Source organism: Equus asinus, chromosome 3 (assembly GCF_041296235.1).
Source record: "Equus asinus isolate D_3611 breed Donkey chromosome 3, EquAss-T2T_v2, whole genome shotgun sequence".
Lineage (NCBI taxonomy): Eukaryota > Metazoa > Chordata > Mammalia > Perissodactyla > Equidae > Equus > Equus asinus.
The window spans coordinates 160640251-160662959 of NC_091792.1; the positions used below are offsets into that span (position 1 = coordinate 160640251).

The 22709-nt window shown below is 42.0% G+C and overlaps 1 protein-coding gene and 1 long non-coding RNA gene across 22 annotated transcripts in view; one reads left to right on the top strand and one right to left on the bottom strand.

Annotated features, from left to right (window-relative positions):
* The window catches only part of POLN (DNA polymerase nu), a 171399-nt gene that overhangs the window by 129219 nt on the left and 19471 nt on the right, over window positions 1-22709 (top strand). For 17 of the 21 annotated variants that reach the window (XR_011502392.1, XR_011502390.1, XR_011502391.1 and 14 more), the window contains one exon: window positions 15390-15472. The exons of the other annotated variants lie outside the window; for them this stretch is intronic. Coding sequence is in view for 14 of the 17 variants with exons in the window: in XM_044767962.2 (XP_044623897.2) it covers window positions 15390-15472 (83 nt within the window). In the remaining 3 variants the exon portion in view is untranslated. The remainder of the gene's footprint in view (window positions 1-15389; window positions 15473-22709) is intronic. 21 annotated transcript variants of the gene reach the window in all.
* LOC139044905 (uncharacterized) lies at window positions 19603-22486 on the bottom strand. The gene is made up of 3 exons (XR_011502394.1): window positions 22411-22486; window positions 21882-21927; window positions 19603-20110 (listed from the first exon to the last, which is right to left on the bottom strand). It is a non-coding gene; the product is annotated as an uncharacterized lncRNA (long non-coding RNA).

The following is a 22709-nucleotide window of genomic DNA, read 5'->3' on the forward strand; positions in this document are numbered from 1 at the left end:
TGACTCACTGCAGTCCAACATAAATTAGTGTTTTGACTACTTTCCCAGACAATGCTCTGACCTCAGAACCTTTCAACTCTCTTCACCCTTCTTGCCTTTTGTGTTATTTCTGATCATACATTTTAATTCTACATATATTTAAACCCTATAAGATAATAATACTCTTGTATTTTACAGTCAATAATCTATTGTTATGAAATGTTCTTCAACTTTAGTAATTTGTCTTATCTTAAACTCTTCTTTGATATTCTCTACAAAGGCATTATTCAGCTAGTGTCTTCATCATATATCTTTTCCATCTTTTTGCTATCATCATTTCTGTGTTTTTATGCTTATGGTGTACCTTGTGTATGCAGCATTTTAAAAATGTAATCCAGGGGCTGGCCCCGTGGCCGAGTGGTTAAGTTCGCGCGCTCCGCTGCAGGCGGCCCAGTGTTTCGTTAGTTCGAATCCTGGGCGCGGACATGGCACTGCTCATCAGACCACGCTGAGGCAGCGTCCCACATGCCACAACTAGAAGAACCCACAACGAAGAATACACAACTATGTACCGGGGGGCTTTGGGGAGAAAAAGGAAAAAATAAAATCATTAAAAAAAAAAAAAGAATTTCAATAAAAAAAAAAATGTAATCCAATCTGACAATCTTTGCCTTTTAATTGGAGTATTTTGTTCGTTTATGTATAATATAATTACTGATATATTTAGGGATAACTCTCTCCTTTTGGTATTGTTTTCTATTTGTCTCACTTATTCTGTGTTTCTTTGTCTCTCCCTTCTTGCCGTTTTTTGGATTAAGTATTTTTTGTTATTTCGTTTTCCTCTCTATTACTTTGTTAGATATATATTCTTTCACTATTCTTTTAGAAACTATTCTAGAGATTATTACAAGCATCCTTCACTTATAAAAATGTGATATAAAGTTGTAATTTTACTACTTCTCAGACTATGTAACACTTTAACTCCATTTATCTTCCCTTCCTGCCTTTTGTACTTATTGCTGTAATATATTTTAATTCTACATAATTTCGAACTGCACAAAATATTATGATATGGTTTTAGACAATCGATATTCATTTTAACTTTACTGATTATCCTTTCCATTGCTCATTATTCCTTCCTGCATCTCTGTGCTTCCATGTGGAATTATTATAGTTTATTCCATCTTTAGCATTTCTTTTAGTGCAGGTATTCAGATGACAAATTATCTCAGTTTTTGTTTGTCTGCCATGTTCTAATTTTACGTTTATTTTTAAGCAATATTTTTGCTGCATATAGAATTCGTGTTTGGCAGTTACTATTGTAATTTTTTTGCATCTTGATTATTTCATTCCATTTTTTCTATTTTCCATTATTTCTGTTAAAAAGTCACTGTTAGTTGTATTGGTGCTTCTTTGAAGGTAATCAATTATTTTTTTCTAGTTGTTTTTAAGATTTTTCTCTTTGTCTTTGGTTTTCAGAAATTTTATGTTATGCTCAGATGTGATTTTCTTTGTATCTACCTTGATTGTGGTTTGTAGTGTTTCTTTTATCTATGGCTTGATGTCTTTCATCAACTTTGGAAACTTCTCAGTCATTATCTCTTTAAATATTACTTCTACTCCCTTCTTTCTCCTCTCCTTCTGGGACTATGGTTAAACTTATGTTAGAATGTTTCACCATGTTCCATATATCTCTTATTTTCTTTTCTGTATTTTCCATCTTTTTTCTCTACATGCATCAGGCTGGATATTTTGTCTGATCTTCCATTCTTTTGTCTGTATTCTATTCAGTAATCTTTTCTACAAGAATAGCTATTAGACTGTTAAAATTAAACCCTATTTGAGTAAACTTTTGAGTTCTTAATTTTATTTATTGCATTTTTCACTTCTACAATCATCCATTTAATTGTTTTTCATAGTTTTCAATTCTCTACTCAAATTCTCAATTTGTCATCTAATATCTTAAACATATTAATCACAATCATTCTAATGTCTGTAACTGGTAACCACAATATCTATGTCTCCCATACATCTGTCTCTGTGGTTTCTCTCTTGGTTTTCAGTCATTTGATCTTATTTCCTGGGATGCCAGGTAATTTTTGATTGAATAGTGTGAATGAAAAGGATAGAGGTTACTTATGGGTATGAAAAGTGTTATCTTTCTCAAAAGATGATTTATTCTTGCTTCTGGCACACAATTAAGCTGGGGGAAGACTGCCTTAGTCGAATCAGAGATTAATTCATTGGGAAGATGGGCTTTGGTATTTGTGAAAGCTAGTAAATTTCTAGGGGATCTTTTCCCCTAGAGTACCAAGGACCTGCTTTCTTGATAAGCCCTGAACTTCAACTTTTTCTCCAGTCTCATAGACTTCTGGAATCTGTACTCAGCTTTTCAACCATCACTTGAAAATTAGCAGATTCCTTAAGAGAGAATGTGGCACCAAACCTCAGGGTTACATTTCTGCACTTCTCTTTCTCTGCAGTCAAAGCCTCTCAAGTTCTTACTGCCTTGGGTTTTTTTCTTTCTGCTCTCTCAGACCTTCAAATAGATGCTTTTTTTCTTTTTGGTGAGGAAGAGTGGCCCTGAGCTAACATCTTTTGCCAATCTTCCTCTTTTTGCTTGAGGAAGATTGTTGCTGAGCTAACATCTATGCCAATGTTCATCTATTTTTTTGTATACAGGATGCCACCACAGCATGGCTTGATGAAAACTGTGTAGGTCTGCGCCCAGGATCCAAACCCACGAACTCTGGGCCACCAAAACAGAGCACATGAACTTAACCATTACTCCACCGGGCCAGCCCCCAAATAGATATTTTTTTTAATATTTTCTCCAGTGTTTATAGTTGTTCTGCATGGGAAGGTTTATCTACAACATGCTGGTCGGCATCTACCAAAACTGGAAAACTCTTCAGGTTTTTTAAAAGTTATATGTTTAAAATTTGTTCTTACACTTTTTGCCCTTAAGAAGCATACCTATTCATTTCTTCATTCATTCACTCACTAACTACTTACTGAATATTTACTGTGTTACTGTTTCAGGCGCTGGGGTAAATACTCATGTTTTTTTGTTATTCTTTTGATTACTTAAAATGATCAGTATTTACATCTTCCTTCTAGTAAAACACACCATTTAGCATGTCCTTATGTCCCTTTAAGCTCCCCTTTCCACTCCACTCCTGTTAATGTTGTCTAGAGTTTTCGTCCTGTGCAGTTACAGATATTTTCTCTTTTATTTAATCTAGCTTTATTGAAAAAAGAAAAACCAACAATGGATTTTGCCAGAACATTGTATTCCCCTTCTTTCCCATATCTCTTATAGCAACAACTGAAGTTGTTTATTTTATTACTGGAATACTTCTTCCAAGAGTTTTTGCTGAGGATCTTTGTATGGCAAACTTTCACACCCTTCAGATATTCTATCAAGTTCAGTTTTCTGAAGAAGTCCTTTCTGGAGCTTTCCACCCAGCTCCAGTATGGACTCATTGCCTTCTGTACCTGGTGCACAACTGTCAGCCTGGGGCTTCTCCTCATCATCACCTGGGGTCCCCTTTCCCCTTGTCCTATATTGGAGCTCCTATTTCCTACTTCCCTTTCTTGGGTTACTCCATTGTCTTGGTAGAGCATATCCTTACATGGCTCCCTCAGAAATGGTACGTGGAAGGTTAATTTCTAGAGACATTACATGTCTGAAAATGTCTCACATTTGGTTGATAATTTGGCTGGAGATAGAATTCTATGTCGGAGATGATTTTCCTTCAGACTTTTGAAGGCAATATTCCCTTGTAATATTTTGTTGGGTTTTTTTCCTTCATTTGTTAGAAGTTTTTCTTCTTAATCAGTCTTTTCCAAGGACCATCTCTTGTAATGAGATTACCATGTGCAACTCTCTGCTAGTTAACTTGTAAGTTTTAATAATATGAATGATTTTCTAGGAAAATATAAATTACCCAAAGGGATCCAAGAAAAGACAGAAAACCCAAGAGACCAATAACCTGCTCAGAGGAAACAGAAAAAGAAAGAACTACACTTCCATAAGCACCAAAAAAAGCAGCTGGGCCAAGTAGTGCTTTCAAACCTCTGAAGAACAGATGATTCCTGTGGTTTAAGCTGGTCCTGAGTCCCAGAACACAGAACAGGTCCACACTTACTCTAGGGCTGGCCTGGCACACATGATCAAGTGGGAGTCATTCCAGGAGGGCAAGATGGTTTACTGTTAGGAAGCAGGTTGACATACAGCCAGTAGGAGTAGTCAAAGACAAACCCATGTCGTCATCTTCCATTTCCTCTCTGTCTGCTCCAACACATCCTTTTCATAATCATAATCATACTGCAAGTCTGTTTCTGACAATTAGGTTATCTCTAATTTTCTGGCACCTTTCCTATTCTTCCTGTTTCCTTCCAGTTAGAATCACTGAAACTGGATGCTGTTTTGTCCTTTAATGTGTGTGTTCTCACAAATCTGGGACAGAATTCACGCAGAGTGGCTGCCTCCCCTCATTAGTGCCTCACCTACCTTAGATTTCACTTTTCTGTTGATGGTGCTTGCCAGGCCCTTTCCAGCTTTAAGATAATCCTCTTTCACCAAGGGATCAAAAAGCAGTGAAGAGCCCGTGTCTCTGGGCTCTCTTGTGTCTGTGGCCTCCAGGCAGGTCGTTAACTGTGCTGGGAAGGCATTTTAAGTGCCTCGACCCAAAGAATCTGGCTCAGTAGGTCTGGAGTCAGGGTGGAGGAACATAATTAAGATGCTCTCTCAGTGATTCTGAAGCAGTCTGGTTCATTGATGCAGGCCATCCCACGTTCTTTGGAGGGTTTCAGCTTGAGGCTGCCTACAACTGCCATCTGTCCCTAGACACCCCTCACTGGATACAGACCACAACTCGAAAGAAGTGCTCTAGTGGGACCTTAGAAGGTTGGTCTATCTCAAAATGCACATGCTAGAACTCATTGCCTTCCAGAGCTGGTCTGCTCTCCCTCTGCTTCTGGGTTACTTGCCACACCCTGGCTGCTGGGCACTGCCCACCTTTGCTGGCCATGCCATGCAGTCCAGGCTCACGGCCTGTCCTAGCAGCCCTGTTGGAGGCAGTGAGGTTCTTCTGCCTCCTTTTCCCCTGTGGGATTCTGACTTATCTGTCCTTGGGTGACCCCTTGCCAGGCCTTTCTTATTGTGAGCTTCCTGTGCTCCTGGGTGCAAAGTCTTCCGTCTCTACTCTCTGCTCAGTCTCTGCCAGGGTATTTCTAGGCCTGATTACAGTCTCATCCCTACTTCTTAGCTACCCAGGGATGGCCTCTGGTGTAGATGGCAAAGTCAAGCATAAGTTTGACAAAGGATTTAGAAAGAATTTCACTTACATCACTTTTATACAAATTCCATTCCATTTTTCCATTTCTTAGCAAGTGAACAATAATCCAGGTTTGGCTTCATTGAATTGGGGAACCTCTAACCTCTTGCATACTCTGATCCCTGGGACACCCACTGTGACTGTATCCATCTATTGTTAGTTGGCCAAGGCCATGTCTGTGGGGCATTTTGTTCCTCATCCAACATCTAAATCACTGTTTCCACTTAGCTTTGTCTTCTTTTGGCTGGTCAGAATTCCATTCCTATTCGTTCTTTCTCTCTATCTCTCTCCCATACACACTTTTGATTCCTATTACTTTGTGGGTTTTTTTGTTTTCATAATTTGGGTCTCATTGTGTAATCATTTTAAATACATTATGGTTCATATGCTTTGGTAGTCTGAATAATGGTTCCCCAAAAGATATCCACGTTTTAATCCCTGGATATGAATTGTTACCTTATATGGAAAAAGACCTTTGCAGCATGATTAAGTTAATTATCTTGAGATGAGAAGATTATCCTGGATTATTAGAATGGGTTCTAAATGCTGTCACAGTCCACTTATAAGAGGGAGATAGAGGGAGACTTCACACAAACAGAGGAGAAGGCCATGTGACCCCAGAAGCAGAGATTGGAGTGATATGGCCACAAGCCAAGAAATGCCAGCGGCCACCAAAAGCTGGAAGAGGGGAGGAATGGATTCTCCCTCTAGAGCATCCAGCAGGAATGGGGCCCTGTTGACCCCTTGACTTTGGCCCAGTGGTACTGATTTCAGACTTCTGACCTCCAAAACTGTAAGGGAATAAATCTCTCTTGTTTTAAGCCATCAAATTTGTGGTAATTTGTTATGGCAGCCACAGGAAGCTAATGCATAAGCCAACCTCTCAAAAATTCTTTCAAGCTCCAGGCATATTAGTTTATGGAACATCTGCTGTGTGGCTCTTAGTGGCCACTTCAGCAGGTAAGTGCAGTTAATGAAAATGTTATACTTTTTTCCTGGTATGCAATCCCAAGAGAACACAGCTGACCTTCTCTGTCATTGTATCTGAGCAGAGACATATGGAGCCAGAGCAACTTGCTCTTCACAAAGGCCCCAAATTCTCCTTAACCCTAGAATTGGTAGTGAGAAATACAGTGTGAAATCCAGTGGATGAGAACCTGAGTTCAAAACCAGTGCATCAAGACTAACCAGATAACAATTTGAATGGCTATATTAATATCAGACAAGTTAGATTTCAGGACAAGGAATATTACCAAGGATAGAGAGAGACATTTCATAAAAGGGCCAATTCATCAAGAAAAGATAACAGTCGTATGTAGGGGGTGCACCTAATAAGAGAGCTTCAAAATACATGAGGCAAAACCTGGTAGAACTGAAAGGAAAAATGGACAAATCTTCAAGTAGAGTTGGAGACTTCAATACTTCTTTCTCAATGATTGATAAGAACAGGGAAAATCAGAAGGTATATGGAAGGCCTGAATAACATTATCCACCAACAACTGCAGAATTAGATTAGAAATTAATTAGGAATTAAATTAGAAGTCAGGAACAAAAAATATATATGGAAAATCCCCAAATATTTGGAAAATAAAAAATACATTTCTAAGTAACCCATGAGTCAAAGGAAAAGGTCACAAGGAATATTAGAAAATATTTTGAGGTAGATGATAATGAAAACACAACATGTCAGAAATTATGGCATGCTGCTATGGAAGTACTTAGAGAGAAATTTATGACATTAAATGCTCCTATAAGAAAATAAGAAAAGTCTAAAATAAATTATCAAAGCTTCTAAGCTAGAAAAATAAGAGCAACTTAAGTCCTAAGTCAGTAGAAGGAGGAGAAGAGGAGCAGAAATCAGTGTAAATAAAGGACAGAAAAATAGAAGAGAAAATCACAGAAACCAAAAGCAGGATTTTCAAAAAGATGAATAAAATTTATAAACTCCTGGGGAGACTGATCAAAAAAAAAAAAAGGAAAAACCACAAATTACCAATATCAGGATGAAAAAGATTACATCAGCATAAACTCTACAGATGTTAAAAGAATAATAGGGCAATGTAATTAGCAACTTTATGTCCATAAATTTTGTAACTCAAATTTCCTGAAATATACAAATTGCCAAAACTGACAAAATAAGAAATAGATGGTCTCAGTAGCCTCTTATCTGTTTAAAAAGTTGAATTTGTAATAATAAGCTTCCCAGTGCTACATGGCTTCACTAGAAAATCTGTCAAATATTTAAGGAAGAGGGAACGCCATCCTTTGCAAATACTTCCAGAAAATATAAGAAGAGTGAGTACTTCTCAACTCATTTTATGAAGCCAGAATTACCTTGATACTAAAACAAAGACATTATGCAAAGAGAAAACTACAGACTAATATACCTCATGATCATACTCACAAAATTCCTTCACAATGTTAGCAAACCAAATCTATCAATATAAAAAAAGGACAATACTCCATAACCAATTGGGGTTTATCCAGGGAATGTTTGGTTAGCTTAGCATTCAAAATCAATGTAATTAATCATATTAAGAGAATAAAGGAGAAAAACCATGTAATCATCTCAATAGACGTAGAAAAGGATTTGATATAATTCAAGACCTATTTATTATAAGAACTTTCAGTAAACCAAAAATAGAAGGGAGACTTTCTCAACATGATAAAGGGCATATATGAAAAACCCATAGCTAATATCTTACTTAATGGTGAAAAATTCATTGCTTTCCCCCTAAGAATAGGACAAGACAAGAATGTCTGCTCTCACAACTTCTATTCAACATTATACTGGAGGTTCTAGCCAGTGTAATAAAGCAGAAATAAACAATAATAAAAATGAAGGGAACGCAGTTTGGAAAGAAAGAAGTAAAACTATCTTTAGTTGAAGACAGCATCATCGTGTATACAGAAAAAGCCTAAGGGATCTACAAAAAATGATATTAAAACCACTAAGAATATTTAGCAAGGGCATAGGAAACAAAGTTAATGTATAAAAATCAATAGTATTTGTATATAGTAGCAATAAACGTTGAAAAATAAAAACATTTAAAACAATACGATTACAATAACATCCAAAAGTATAAAATACTTAGGGATAAATTTAATAAAATAGGTGTATGATCTGTACACTGAAAACTACAAACATTGCTGAGAGGAATTAAAGACCTAAACAAATGGAGAGATATATAGTGTGTCCATGGATTGGGAGGCTCACTACTGTTAAGATGTCAGTTTGCCCCAAATCAACCTATAAATTCAACATGATTCCAATAAAAATCCTAGCAAGACTTTCTTGTAGAAGTTGCAAGAAATTATAATAAAACTCTTACATTGGCACTTATGTTGAAAACAGTTTTGAAAAAGAACAAAGTTTGAAGAATTGTACCTGATTTCAGAACTTGCTGTAAAGTTACAGTAATCGAGGCAGTGGGTTATCAGTATAAGAATAGATACATAGATCATTAGAACAGACGAGAATCCAGAAATAGACCCTCATATGTATGACTAATTCATTTTCAGCATAAGTGCCAACGTAATTTGATGCGATAAAGAATAATCTCTCTAAATGATGCTGGAACAACGAGATATCCACTTAGAAAATATGAATTTTGGCTCTTACTTCATACCATATACAAAAATTAATTCAAAATGGATCATAGACCTACACATAAAAGTTAAAACTATAAACTATTAAAACTATAGTTTTTATAAAACTATAAAAACTACTGGAAGAACACAGGAGAAAATCTTTTCATCTTTGGGGTTGACAAATATTTCATAGATAGGACACCAAAGCACCAACCATTTAATTTACTTTAATTTAATTGAAAAATTGATAAGTTAGACTTCCTCAAAATTTAAAACATCTGCTCTAGAACATCATTAAGAGGAAGAAAAGGCAAGCCACGGATTGGGAGGAATTATTCACAATACACATTTCTGACAACAGACTGGTGTCCGAACATATACAGATCTCTTGTAACTCCATAATAGAAAAACAAGTAACCCCTCCCAAAATAGGCAAAAGTTTTAAGCAGACACTTCACAAAATAAATGCCAGTGAGCACATAAAATATATTCAGTATTACTAGTTATCAGGGAAATGCAAATTAAAGCCACAATTAGATACCTCTCCGTACCCACTGGAATGGCTAAAACTAAAAAGACTAATAATATCAAGTGTTGACAAGGATGTGAAGCAACCACAACTCTCATATATTGCAGTTAGGTGTGTAAATCGCGTAGCCAGTTGGGAAAAAAATAATCCTTTTCTTATAAAGTAAACAGACACTTAGCATACAACCCAGCAGTTCTACTCTTAGGTATTTATCCGAGTGAAATGAAAATATATGTATAATAAAAGACTTGTGCGTAAAGTTCTTAGTAACTTTATAATAGCCATAACTCAAAAAAATTCAAATGTCTATTAACAGGTGAATTAATATACAAATTGTGTCATATGCTTACAATGGGAAAGTAGCAGTGGAAAGGAATGAACTAAGGATATACACAACAGTGTAGATATGTCTCAAAAATTTATGCTAAGTGAAAGAAACCAGACACAAAAGAGTACTTACTGTATGCTTCCGTTTATATAGGATACAAGGTAAAGCTAACCCGCAGTGTCACTAATCAGATCTGTGCTTCCCTGGGCCTGTGTAGCGGGGCTGATTTGACTACAAAGGGGCATGAGGGAACATTTTGGAGTGATAGAAATGTTCTGTATCTTGATTGTGCTGGTAGTTATACAGGTGTATGCATTTTTGAAAATTCACTGGACTGTACACTTAAAATGGGTGCATTTCACCATATGTTAATTATACTTCAATAAAGTTAATTTTTAAAAAATAACCAGAGAAAACACCAAGAGACCTGGCATAGTTTCCCAGCCACAATGACCTCCACTTCACAGTTTAGCCTTCAGCTTAACATCCCAAAAAGTAATCATACTTCATGTTAAGCCACTCCAGACTCTTCTGCACCCAGAAGGATCAACATACCTGGGCTACATTGGGGCAGATCAGCTAAGGTTTTGCAACTGCTTGATCACTCAACAGATGCCAAACCAGAATCATCCTTGGTTGCCAGGGGCCAGAGGCCCTGCTTAAAGGTGGCCACCGGGGACCAACAGATCAAACGTAGCTCATGCCTTTCAGCCATTTTTATTCTTCCATAGGATTTTTTTCGTCTTTGTTTCTTCAATTTTTAAAAGTTCTTTGTAGTTAGGGATATTAGTCATTCATCTCTGATATATGTTACAAATATTTTCTCCTAGTTTGTTGTCTTTTGACTTTGATTATGGTATTTTATGCCATGCAAAAGATCTGGTGTTTTGTTTTGGTTTTTTGGTAATCTATCAGTCTTTTCTTTTATTGCATCCGGATTTTTGTTTTTTTGAGGGAGATTAGCCCTGAGCTAACATCTGTACCCATATTCCTCTATTTTACATGTGGGACACCTGCCACAGCATGGCTTGACAAGCGGTGCCTAGGTCCGTGCCCAGGATCCAGGCCGGCAAACCCCAGGCTACGAAGCAGAACGTGCAAACTTAACCACTACACAACCAAGTCGACCCCTATGCATCTGGGTTTTGAGTCATAGTAAGAAAGCCTTTCTCTACATGCAGATTATAGAGGAATGCGCCCATGTTTTCTTTTATCTTTTTCCAAATGTCTATCCTGTTGTCCCAGCACCATTAATCAAGTCCATCTTTGCTCGGGTGACTGGAGATGCCATCTTTATGATGTTAGATTTCTGTATATAGGTGAGTCTGTGTATGAACTTCCTGTTCTGTTCCAGTGGTCTGTCTATTCACGTGCCTGTGCCACACTGCAATGATTACAGAGAACTCCTAGTGTGTTTGTACATGGGTGAGTCCTGCTGCCCCTCAGAGCTCTTCTATTCCATTTTCCTACCTATTCTTATGCATTTGTTCTTCCATATGAACTTTAGCGTCACCTTGTCTAGTTCCATAAAAAAGCTTGTTCGTATTTTTATTGAGATCACATTAAATTCACAAATTAACATAGGGAGAGCTCATGTCTTGATGATGTTGAGACATTTTAATCAAGAACAAAGGATGCCTGGGGCTGGCCCCATGGCCAAGCAGTTAAATTTGTGCGCTACACTTCGGCAACCCAGGGTTTCACAGGTTCGGATCCTGGGTGCAGACTGCTCATCAGGCCGTGCTGAGGTGGTGTCCCACATGGCACAACTGGAAGGACCTACAACCAGGATATACAGCTATGTGCTGGGGGGCTTTGGGGAGAAGAAGGAGGAAAAAAAAGATTGGCAACAGATGTTGGCTCAGCTGCCAATCTTTAAAAAAAAGAAGAACAAGGGATGCCTTTCCATTTAATCAAGTCTACTTTTGTGTCTTTTAGGAGGTTTTAAAGGTTTCTTCATATAAGTTTTACGCATTTCTTGTTAGGTTTATTCCTAAGTATTTTATCTTTTTTGTTAATATTTTATTTGTGTATATGAAGGCTATTGACATGTTATATTAATTTTATTTCCTGCTATCTTGCTGAATTATTTTATTGTAGATTCTCTAGGGATTTCCAGGAATACTATCATGTCATCTGCAACTAGAGATTATTTCTTTTTTAATTTTCCAATTTGTATGCCTCTAGTTATTTGACTAATACTTCCAGAACAATGTTAAGTAATAGCAGAGGTAGTGGGCATCCTTGCCTTGTTTCTGACCTTAGTAAGGATGCTTCTGGTGTTTCCCCATTAATAAGATACTAACTTTAGGACTGAGGTGTATTGTTTTATAATTTTAAGGAAATATCCAGCTATTCCTATTTTCTCAAGAGTTTTTATTAAGAGTAGATGTTGAATTTTGTCATAGTTTTTTTTTCAACAACTATGTAATTTTCTCCTTGGTCCTGTTAATGCGGTGAGTTACATTAACAGATTTCCTAACATGGAACCAACCTTGCTTTCCTGGTATAGACTCTGCTTGGTCATGGGGTACTATTTTTTTTAATGTAGTGTTGGACTCTGTTTGCCAATATTCAATCAATATACATAGGAAATATTGGTCTGTAACTTCCCTTTATTATACACTCTTTATCATGTTTGTCTAACTGTTATACTTGCTTAATAAAATAGATTTGCAACTTTTTCTTCATTTTCTAAACTCTGAAACAGTTTATACAGCATGGGACTCTGGTCTGTAAAGGTTTGATAGAATTCTGCTTTGATCCATCTGGGCCTGGAGCTTTTGTGTGGAGTGGTTCCTCAATAATTTTCTCTATTTCTTGTATGGATGTTGATCTGTTTAACCTTCATCTCTCCTGGGGCCAACTTTTATAACTGTGTTTTCTTAAGAAATTGTCCATTTCACCTGGATTTTCAAATTTACTTGCATAGAGTTGTGCAAAATAATTTTTTAAAGGTTTTTCTTAACTTCCTGCCTATCCGTGGTTACTTTCCCTTTTTTCTTATGTCGTATATCTGTGCTTGCTCCCTTTCGATTAAACCAGTTAACGGTTTGTCTATTTTATCTTTTATAAGAACCAGGATTTTTATTTATCAGTTTGATCTCTTGTCTTGCTGTTCTCAGCTTTACCGATTTCTGCTCCTCAGTTTATTTTAGCTTTATTATTTCCTTCCTTGTGTATTCTTTTGATTTTCTTTGTTGTTGTTCTTTTTCTTACTTTTTAAGTTGAAAACTTAATTCATATACTTTTGTTCTTTTGTTTTTACTAATATAGGCATTTAAGCCTATGAAATTTTCTCACTGCTTTAAATGTAATCCATTGGGTCTGACACATAGTGTTTTCATTAGAAATTATGTAATTTCTGTTTGTATTTCTCTTCACCCAAAAGTTGTCTGATAGAAGTGTTTTTTGTTTTATTTCTAGATAAATGGGCTTTTTTGGGTTTTGTTTTTGTTTTTAATTTCTAGTTTTCTTGCTCTGTGATCAGAGTGTTACTTTAATATTTCTAGCTTGTGCAACCTTTTGATGTTTTCTGTGTGCCCTAATGGGTGATGGGTTATTGTGAATATGCCATATGAGCTCGAGAAGAAAGTATACTCTCTATTATCAGAGCATGGTTTTGACATATGTCCATAATATCTTTTATTGATTATATTGTTTGGATCTTGTCATGTTTTGGCTCTGTAGGAAAAAGCAGGTTCTGGGAGAGTTTAATGCTGCTTCCTCAGACAACTTTCTAACTCCATTCAGCACGCTGAGGGGAGCTCACCTGTGCAGTTTGGTTGAGGGGCATCCTGCTTCAAAGTGCCTCGCTCCTCTGCCTCCCTCCAGTTGTCTTCAGATCCATCTGTTTGAGCCAAGGCATCGTCTGCTTTCATTGCGGGTGGCCCTCAGGGGTAGCAGAGAAAGCTAGTCTTAGTTTGTCAGCAATGTCTTTCCCGGGCAGGTTTGGAGCACCTGTGGGATTTCCAAAATAAAGGGAACTAGGTGGGGAGTGAGGGTGGCTGGTGACGTAAGAGTTGACACGTGTTAGTTCTGAGCCTGGGTACATTTTAGCTTTTTGCTTCTTATCTAAATACAGCTGTCAACAATGCCAAGTTCAAGGGTGAGATAAACAAGTAGGCAAAATAGCTTAACACAATGGGAAAATGACAAAAGGAAATACATTGGTACTTGGAAAGCAGGTGGTGAAAGTAAGAACTCTAGGATGTCAGTGAAAATGGTGAAGTACGTAGCTCCGAGGACCTATTCCCTGACAGAAACATCCCAAATCAAGCAGAACTGGTCAGAACCAACTTTGTCAGATCTCCGGAAAGCAGTCAACAGTTTACAGCAACCAAACAAATGCTAAATCAAAAAAAGGCAACTTGAAAACAGGAGGAGAACTTTGTGGTATTTTCACTTGCTCTCCCCCCACCAGCTCAACAGTCCATGCGCCCAGTCTGGGACCCTGCTCCCTGGGTCCCGAGGGAGCAAGCAGACATTATTTGCAAAGAATTGTGTTTGTCTCTTCTGATTTGTCTGGGGGCTGCCTGAAGGATGACATGGGCCTTGTTTCACCTAACTCAGAACTCACTCGGGGCGGAAAAATGGCGGGCATTGCTCAAAAACCTTGTAAGATAAACAACCTGCAGCTGCTTGGAGCAAAAGATTCTATCTGAGGCAGATAATAAAGCATTGACAGCTTGGGAGGAAAAGCTGGAGGGAGATTCTTCGGGAAGTTAGGGCATTCAAAGCGCCTGTGTATACTGGGAAATTTAGAAAGCCGAGTGTGTGCCCACTCGGAAGAGACCTGAGGAGACTCTGAGCTTTCACGTCAGGCTGGTCGCTAGGCTCAGTGCCAGCAGCAAGTGAAAGCTAAGGGCGTTGTCAACGGCCTTGCTGAGCACTGAGGGAGGGCCCAGCACAGAGCCCACCACGAAGATGGGGACAGAGTCCTTTTCCTTTTTCCTTATCCTTCTCTCTGTCTCTCTGTCTTTCTCTCCCTTCTCCTGAATCTGAAGTGTTCCCTCTGTCGGGGAGACTTGGTCCAGATGAGACACATGGCTGCCTAGGATGGTCTAGCAAGGAGCAAGGGCTCCAGATGCCCACTAGCCCCTGCGCTCCTCAGACGTCTCAGTTCTAATCTTTGCAGATCGCTGTGGTTCACACGCCGGTCAGATGTTGAGTTGATCCTTATTCTGTCTGAGTGCTGCAGCCCCAGGCCAGGGCTCACCCGCCAGCCCCTCTATCTATGGGAGGCAAAGCAGAAGATGCTCATCCAGTCCTGCAGAGGAACCAGACACCAGGCCCCAGAACCCCAGCTCTGGAACCAGGCTTTCCTCAAGTTGGGTTGGCACTCCTTTCATAAAAGCATTTTTGGTTTTGGTTCATGGATGCCCTGGGAATGGCCAGCTGCAATGGGCTTACCATCAGCATCTCTTCGGAGGGCCTATGCTGAGCCAAATGCTGCAGACATTGAATGTCTCCCCTTCATAGATGACAGGCCTGATCTGAAACCATTAAGAACCTCCAGAGAAAGAACTGTGATGGGACAATGTCCGTGGTTTGGACTCTCGTGGCTTCCTCTGCAGACAGGGTGCCCATGTGCCTGACATCATGCCATCTTTCCCCATAGGAAAGACATTCCCTCAGAATGCGTGACCCACGTGGAGAGAGAGCAGACCAAGAAGGTGGTGTACTCGGTGGTCTATGGAGCAGGTAGGCCGCGGGCCCAGCTGAAGTCTTGGTGTCACTTGTAGGCCGGATGGAGGTGGCTTTGGTCGTGTGCCTGTGTTAAATGTGGCTGTGCCTTAGAGAAATCATTCTTGGCCTGTGAAGCTCCTTTTGTGAGTCACTGTGTATGATTTACACAAACAGTGATGACGTTTGTGACTCACCAAACACCAGTCAGACCACTCACAGCCGTGAACTCACACCAACCTTTTCAGATGAGAGAATGGAGATGCAGAAGTGAGTGTCGTCCAAAGTTGCCCCACTAGGAGGAGTGTTGCAGGGCACACCTGGGCAATGTGGCCATGGCCTGTGCTGGGGCCCATTTCTGTGCTTTGAGATGCCAAAGAGACCCTCCTGCCTCTGCTCTGCTCCCTGCCTTCCCCTTCTCTCCTCCTCCTTCCCTTCTCCCTCCTTCTCCTCCCCACCGTTGACCCCCTTGTTCCCCCCCTCTCCTTTTCCAACCCCAGGACCCAGGGCAGAGCAGGTCTTCTCCTCCCTTCCACTCTCCCTCCTTATCCTCCCCTTTGACTTCTTGACCACGGGCTTTCTGGGCTTTTTAAATTCTTTTCTCCCTCTAAGTCATACTGAATCAGTGAAACCTGGTGTCCCCTTGGTAGAGCAAGGGAGAGAGTCAGGAGAGGCTGTGGGCATCCAGCCCTTCCTTAAGGAAGGGTCCATCTGGCTGTTGGCCAGACCTGTGTGGACCTCCTTCTCCCTTGTATCAGGGCTTGTGCAAAGACACTAAGAAACGATTTCATCTCCCTGCTATGGAAACCCTTTGTTCATCCAAAGAAAGGCAGCAAAACTGAACAAACTTCCAATGCAAGAATATATGGGCAAAGGCGTAGTCGATTATATGTAAGAGCCACTTTGCACTTCTCCAGGGTGACTGTGGAGCCACTTGACGTGCTTCCAAAGTGCCTCTTCCCAGGACTGTAAGTGACCTCCTTATGATGGGTCTGGAACCCAGCGCAAACCAGCCAGGCTGGCTCCCACCGCAGAGTTCTGCTCTTGCCATTCCCTCTGCTGGAACCCCAGTGCCCAGGTTCACAGAGCTCCCCCTTCACTTCTTTCAGATCTCCGCTCAACTGTCTCCTTCTCAGCTGTCTTTGACCACTGTGTTAGTTTTCCGTTTCCGTGTAACACAGTCATTATCGCAGTGTCTGTGGGTCAGGGGTCCATGCACAGCTTAGCTAGGTCCTGTGCAGGGCTGCAGTCAAGGTGTCGGCAGGGCTGTGGTCTCTCTGAGGCTCGACTGAGGGGACGCGCTTTAGCAGGCTTCAGTCTCTTGCTGGCTGTCAGCTCCTCAGTTCTTGCCACACAGGCCTCCCAGCACAGGCAGAGCCTAGAACACGGTAGCTTCATTCTTCAGAGCCAGCAAGGGAGGGCGAGATGCCAGCAATGGAATCACACAGTCGCATAATTCCTGTCACCTTCGCCGTGTTCTGGTGGTTAGAAGCGAGTGGCAGGTCTGCCTATATTCTAGGGGAGGCAGAATCATGGAGGCCACCTTCCGAGTCAGCCTGCCACATGCCCTTTTTAAGCCTCTGGTTGTCCCCGCCCCGTCCCCATGCAGCACTTTCTATCCTCTTCACTGCTTCCTTTTCTCCAGAGCACCTGCCGGCTCTGATGTGCTCATCTGGTCACCGTCCCACTCTCCCAACGCAAATGAGCTCCATGAAGCAGGAGCTTCTGCCAGCCCTGCCCACTGCCGGTGCAGAGCAGGTGTACAATAAATACTCACTGAACAAATTATTGAACTTTGGAGTCTTTCAGCCCTACTTTTGAAAACATTCTGTGTACATAGTTTTGGGGAAATAAACTAAGAGACTTTGTTTTAAAGAACTGAATTTAATGAGTGCTAGCAGGGTGACATTGGGTTGATGCTCCTCAGACTTGCTTGGTGCATCTCCTCCTCTCGGCCTCCTCTCTGCTTTATTCCAGAACTGTCCTGGGTCTCTGTCTGGTGGGGAAGGCAGCGTTCCGCCAAATTATATTAGATTTGTGTGCCTTGTGTCCTTGCTCCAGAATCATGTGTTACAGACCTACCATTAGCTTTGGCTTTGCAGGTAGAACATTGCTTCTGCTTCCCCAGCCAGGCAGCCCAGGCTGGAGTCCTGACTCTGTCCCCTCCTGGCTGTGTGACCTTTTTTTTTTTTTTTTTGAGGAAGGTCAGCCCTGAGCTAACATCTGCTGCCAATTCTTCTCTTTTTACTGAGGAAGACTGGCCCTGAGTTAACATCCATGCCCATCTTCCTCTACTTTATATGTGGGATGCCCACCACAGCATGGCTTGATGAGCAGTGCCATGTCCACACCCGGGATCCGAACTGGCAGACCCTGGGCCGCCAAAGCAGAATGTGCAAACTTAACCACTGTGCCACCGGGCTGGCCCCTGTGTGACCTTTTACGAGGCCCTCCACCTCTCTACCCCAGTCACCTGCTCAATTAATGCAGAAGTAGGGTAGTTGGAGCAGTACCTGGCACCAGCTAACTCTCATCTTTAGCATCTGCCACCATGTCTGATTTCAGTGGTATGCTAGTACCCACTGCCAAGACTGGGCAGCTCTGTGGGGTGGTGGGAGCACTACCCCAGATCCAGTTGGGAGAGAGGGACAGAGGGTGAGTGTGCTGAGCACTGGTGTGAGGCTTCGTGAGGAGTGGGAGAGGATGCTCCCCTCTCCCACTGTTCCCTCATGCACCCAAAGTCAGTCTTTGTTCTGTTGGTTTGGCACCTTCTAGAGAATTCACTTTATTTTTCTGGAAAGAAAAAGAGCTCTACTTTGTAAATAAGCAGTGAGTCATTAGCTATGATGTTGGTGAAAAGGGTAATTTGGCTGCTTTTAGCCCTCATGGTGACACGGTTCCCACCCCAAGCCTCCGTTTCTGCTGTTCCTGTTGTCGCCGTCCAGCTTGACAGCCAGATTACCGTGCATCTGCTGGTGTCGGCACAGGGCTGCATCTATCCTCCTCGTGTGTAAAGCAGGAATCTTGTCAAGGGAATGTGTTGGGTCTTCTGGGCTGCCAGGGACCCTTTGAAAATTGAGCAGAAGGGCTTTCAATCAGCTGGTTTTCATGGGCGGCTACGATATGTTTTCACATAAACATGCCAAGGAAGTGTCCCGAAGCTGCTGCTCTGAATGCTCGGGGCATATGGCAAAGGCATAGCTTCATGTGGTGTGATCGTTGTGAGGACTATGATGCAGGACAGTAGAGGGAGAAGCAGGACTGTGAAATAAGTAGAGAAGATGCTCAAAAGGGACACCACATCTGTGCAGTCTTCCTGTGGCCTGTGAGGCAGCCTGCTCCCCACGCCTCCCTCAGACTCATTCTCGGGATGTTTAGGAGCTGCCAGGGCACTGCAGCAGAGGGCTCTTCCTCCCAGCAACCATGCGGGGCTGTGGAGCAGCTGTTTACCTGGGGGGCTTGACCAAAAAGGGCAGACCTACGGGCCCACTGCTCCTCCTTCAGTCAACTGAATTCAACACCTGCCAACTAACCATGCACCTCCCCGCCCACCCAACCCCAGTTCTACTGACAGCCCCCTCTGAGCCCTTCAAGAGTCAGCTCCTCCAGGAACCAACTCCTGACTCCTCTGGTCTTACTCTGACCTTATATGGCCTGAGAGTCAGTTTAACACTTGATTCTTCTCAAATTGCTTGATATTTCTTAAGTTTTCGTCCATATCCAGTCACATTTGACCAACAGGTATCACTGAGTGTGTGCCACATGTCAGACTCCACACTGGGCACCGGGAGTACCATGGGGGAAGGCATTTGTCAGAAGAGACCCACAAACAGGCCCAAGTGGACAACCCTGAGTGATCAGTACATGTTCAGGGATGTTTCTCGAGCTGAGGGAGCCCAGAGGAGGGCCCCTTGCCAGATAGGGCTGGGAGAGGTGGGCAGACTGCCCAGAGCAGCAACACCTGGGCTGAGTTTGAAGGATGATTGAACTGAAGGACATTTGGGACTTGGTCTGTTCCAGTTAGACCAGCCAGCACTCCTGGAGGCCCACTCTGTGCCAGGCAGTCGCTAGGCCCTAGACCTACGACAAGAGTGAGAAACTGTTAGCAATTATGCGTGAGGTAAAAAAGCACTTGGAGAAAAAGGAGTGAAGACTGTCTTCCTAAAGTTACAATTGTAACACACACACACACACACACACACACAGGATGTACTTAGCCATCTGTGGGGAAAGTCAAACTGTGTGTTCATACAGGATTTGGAGATGGGGAGCACCGCATGCTCCCCCAAGAGGATCGTTGATCTCAGGGATGCACTTGGGAAGACAGGGCTGTGTGTGATTCCAACTTGAACAGGAGAAATCTGGTCAATTGAATCGAAGTGTTGAAGAAATTTGTGGGAGAAGAAGGGGCCAGTCGACAAGAGGCCTGGAACAGAAGCCCTCACAGAGCCAGAAGTCATCCTGTGACAGTGGCCTTTGAATGTGATGAGACTAGCTTGCAAGGGAGCAAGAATCCAGGGCCTGGAGAACTGACTGGACCCTCTTCCTCCATCTCAGTCTTAGTCTCCGCTTCTTTTGGAGTTGCCACTTCACTTGCTTCTCTTGTAAATAGGCTTTCTTCATGATAGGGACCTTGCCCTTCAGACAGCCCGACAGCTAGATAGAAGAAAGGAAAAGAATTCTTTCTCAGCCACAGATATTGAGAAGAAGAAGTGTGACTTCTGGTAATGGCCAAGTAGCTCCCGTCAGACCACCCTCCAACAGATATCAACTATATAAAGTATGGAAAAAGTACAATAAACGACTACCTAAAGGTATTGAAAAGTAACCAAAAGCAGACAGCAATTGGAGGTGGGTTGACACTTGGAAGGAAGAAATGGTACAGGGTAAGCTTCCCATTTTATAGCTCTTCATCTGAAGGCAAGCCTCAGTTAGTGCTATGGGTGGCTAAAACTCTGATAGAAATCCATAGTCTTAACAGCTTGAAGAACCAGAGGACCGAGTTTGAAGCAACCAGAGAATCTGGGAAGCAAAGGGAGAAATCTCGGAAAGGAGAGCCAAAGGAGAACACCAAATGCTGGGTATGAACTCTGCCCAAACCTCTGCCTGACCTCTAACTATGCATAAGTAGGTTAGACTTCAAACAGCCCAGCTAAGGCTGAAAGACTGGTCTGACATTTCACCTGCTGCCCACTGCAGGGGGAAAAAAATTGAAGTTAGACTTCAGCCAAATTAACTACCCCTTTAAAAAAAAATCAGTGCTTCTGAGAAAAACATAACAAAATCCAGAGTGTCTTCAACATATCATTCACAATATCCAGGACACTATCCAAAATTACTAAACATATGAAGAAATAAGATAACTTGATCCATTCTCAAGAGAAAAGCAATCATGGAAGCAGATACTGTGATGACCCAGATGTTGAAATTAGCAGACAAGGATTTTAAAGTCACTATTATAATCATATAATGATATAATTCAAGGATGTAAAGGACAATATGCTCATCATGAATGAAAAAAAGGGAATTTCAGGAATTAAAAAGAACCAAATGGAAATTCTAAAACTGAAAACTTCAATATCAGAAATAAAAATTCACTCACTGGGCTTAACAGCAGTCTTGGCTTCTTTTTGGCTGATAAAAAGACTCAGGGTCACACCCGGCTGGACCAGCCTGAACTGTCTAGCCACCATCTGATTCCTGTCTGAAAGCCAGTGGGGTTTTCCATTAGACTGCCATAGCTGAGGAGCAGTGATTGGAATGTCACAGAAAGAGTTATCAATGGATTATTTCAGTATAATGTATTCATGAAGCTATCATATGGTCTTAATTAAGCCCTAAAAAGGAATTAGAGGTTTTTTTCACTTCTAGCCGAGTGACATAGAATAGTCAGGCAGGCCTGGGCAGAGAGAAAGAACTGAGGGCTCCAAGAGCTCTCTCTGCTGGGAGAATCTTTGGGGAGCACAGGGCACCCCAGCCTTTCCCACTCTTTCTGGACAAGCAATGGAAGCAAATATCTGCCCCTTCATTCTCCCAAGATGTGAGCACTCTGGCTAGAACCACTGAAAGCATCAGCTGGCCAGGGCCAGGAGTGGCCTGGCTGAAGAGAGGACTGAATCTGAGAGGTCAATCTATCCCATTCCTTCGGAGGTCTCTTCTCTGGTCTTCATAGACCCCACATCTCCACCCCTGTGGCTGTGGTTTCTGGGCCATGTTGTCTGAAGGCCCCTTGGGATACTCTCTAGTGTGACCCCAGAGTTGACCCAGTGCAGAAGACGACAAGCCCAGCCATTCCTTGTCCTGGTCATGCTCTCCCAGGAATTCAGGTCTTTAGCCACTTGTCTCTCTGGGGTTTCCTCCATTGATACAGCCTGTAGGAGCCCAGAGCTTTTGCCCATGATCCCACTGTCCAGCAAGGCTCCCATACCTGTCTTCATGGGCTCCTCGTTCTCTGTTTAAATTATTCTTCTTTTCTGGAGAAAAATGGGAGAGAATGACTGCATATAGAGTACCAAGTAGAAGCCAGGCTCTGCTTGGAGCTTTACCTGCTTTGGCTCATGTGGTTCCGTTACCAACCCTTGAGGGTAAGGACTAGTGTTCCTAAATCATAGGTGAAGAAACGGAGTGTATTGCAGGTCAGGTAACTTCCCCAAGGCCCCATATAACTTCCCATGGGTGATAGGGCTGGACTCAGACCCAGGTCTGTGTGTACCCAGCAAGCTGCACTGGAACTTAGGGTGCCATCCTGGCAGTTGAGGTACTGTCCCAACCAGAGACTTTGCTATAAGAATCTTCACAAGAAGACCTGCATCCTCTAGGAACCAAATATTGGTCTGGCCCAAAAGTGTTTGTCTAAAAATAAAAATCCCAAGGATGGGAGTTCCTAAGTACCATTTTCTCATATTTGGCAATGGAATTTCCCTTCCTCTTTTCCTCGGTGGCCGTCTCCAGCTTACCCTTGTTCTAGAATCAGGTCTCCCTCTGGACAGGCTGAGAGCAGAGACGACATGTACTTCATTCACAGCTTCAACTGCAGCACCTGCCAGGCACTCAGTTAATATTGTTGAATAAATAAATGTTTAACAGGCCCCAGTCCAGGTTGACCGGCACTGAGCACTCAGGTGTAAAGCCAAAGCCAACACCATCCTGACCAATCAGAAGAGACAGTGGTGCCAACTGGACCTTGACTCGCCAAGTCTTCTGAGAGCCCTTCTGTCGGCTCACTTCTGTGCCTAGCGGTCATTGCCTGGCAGCT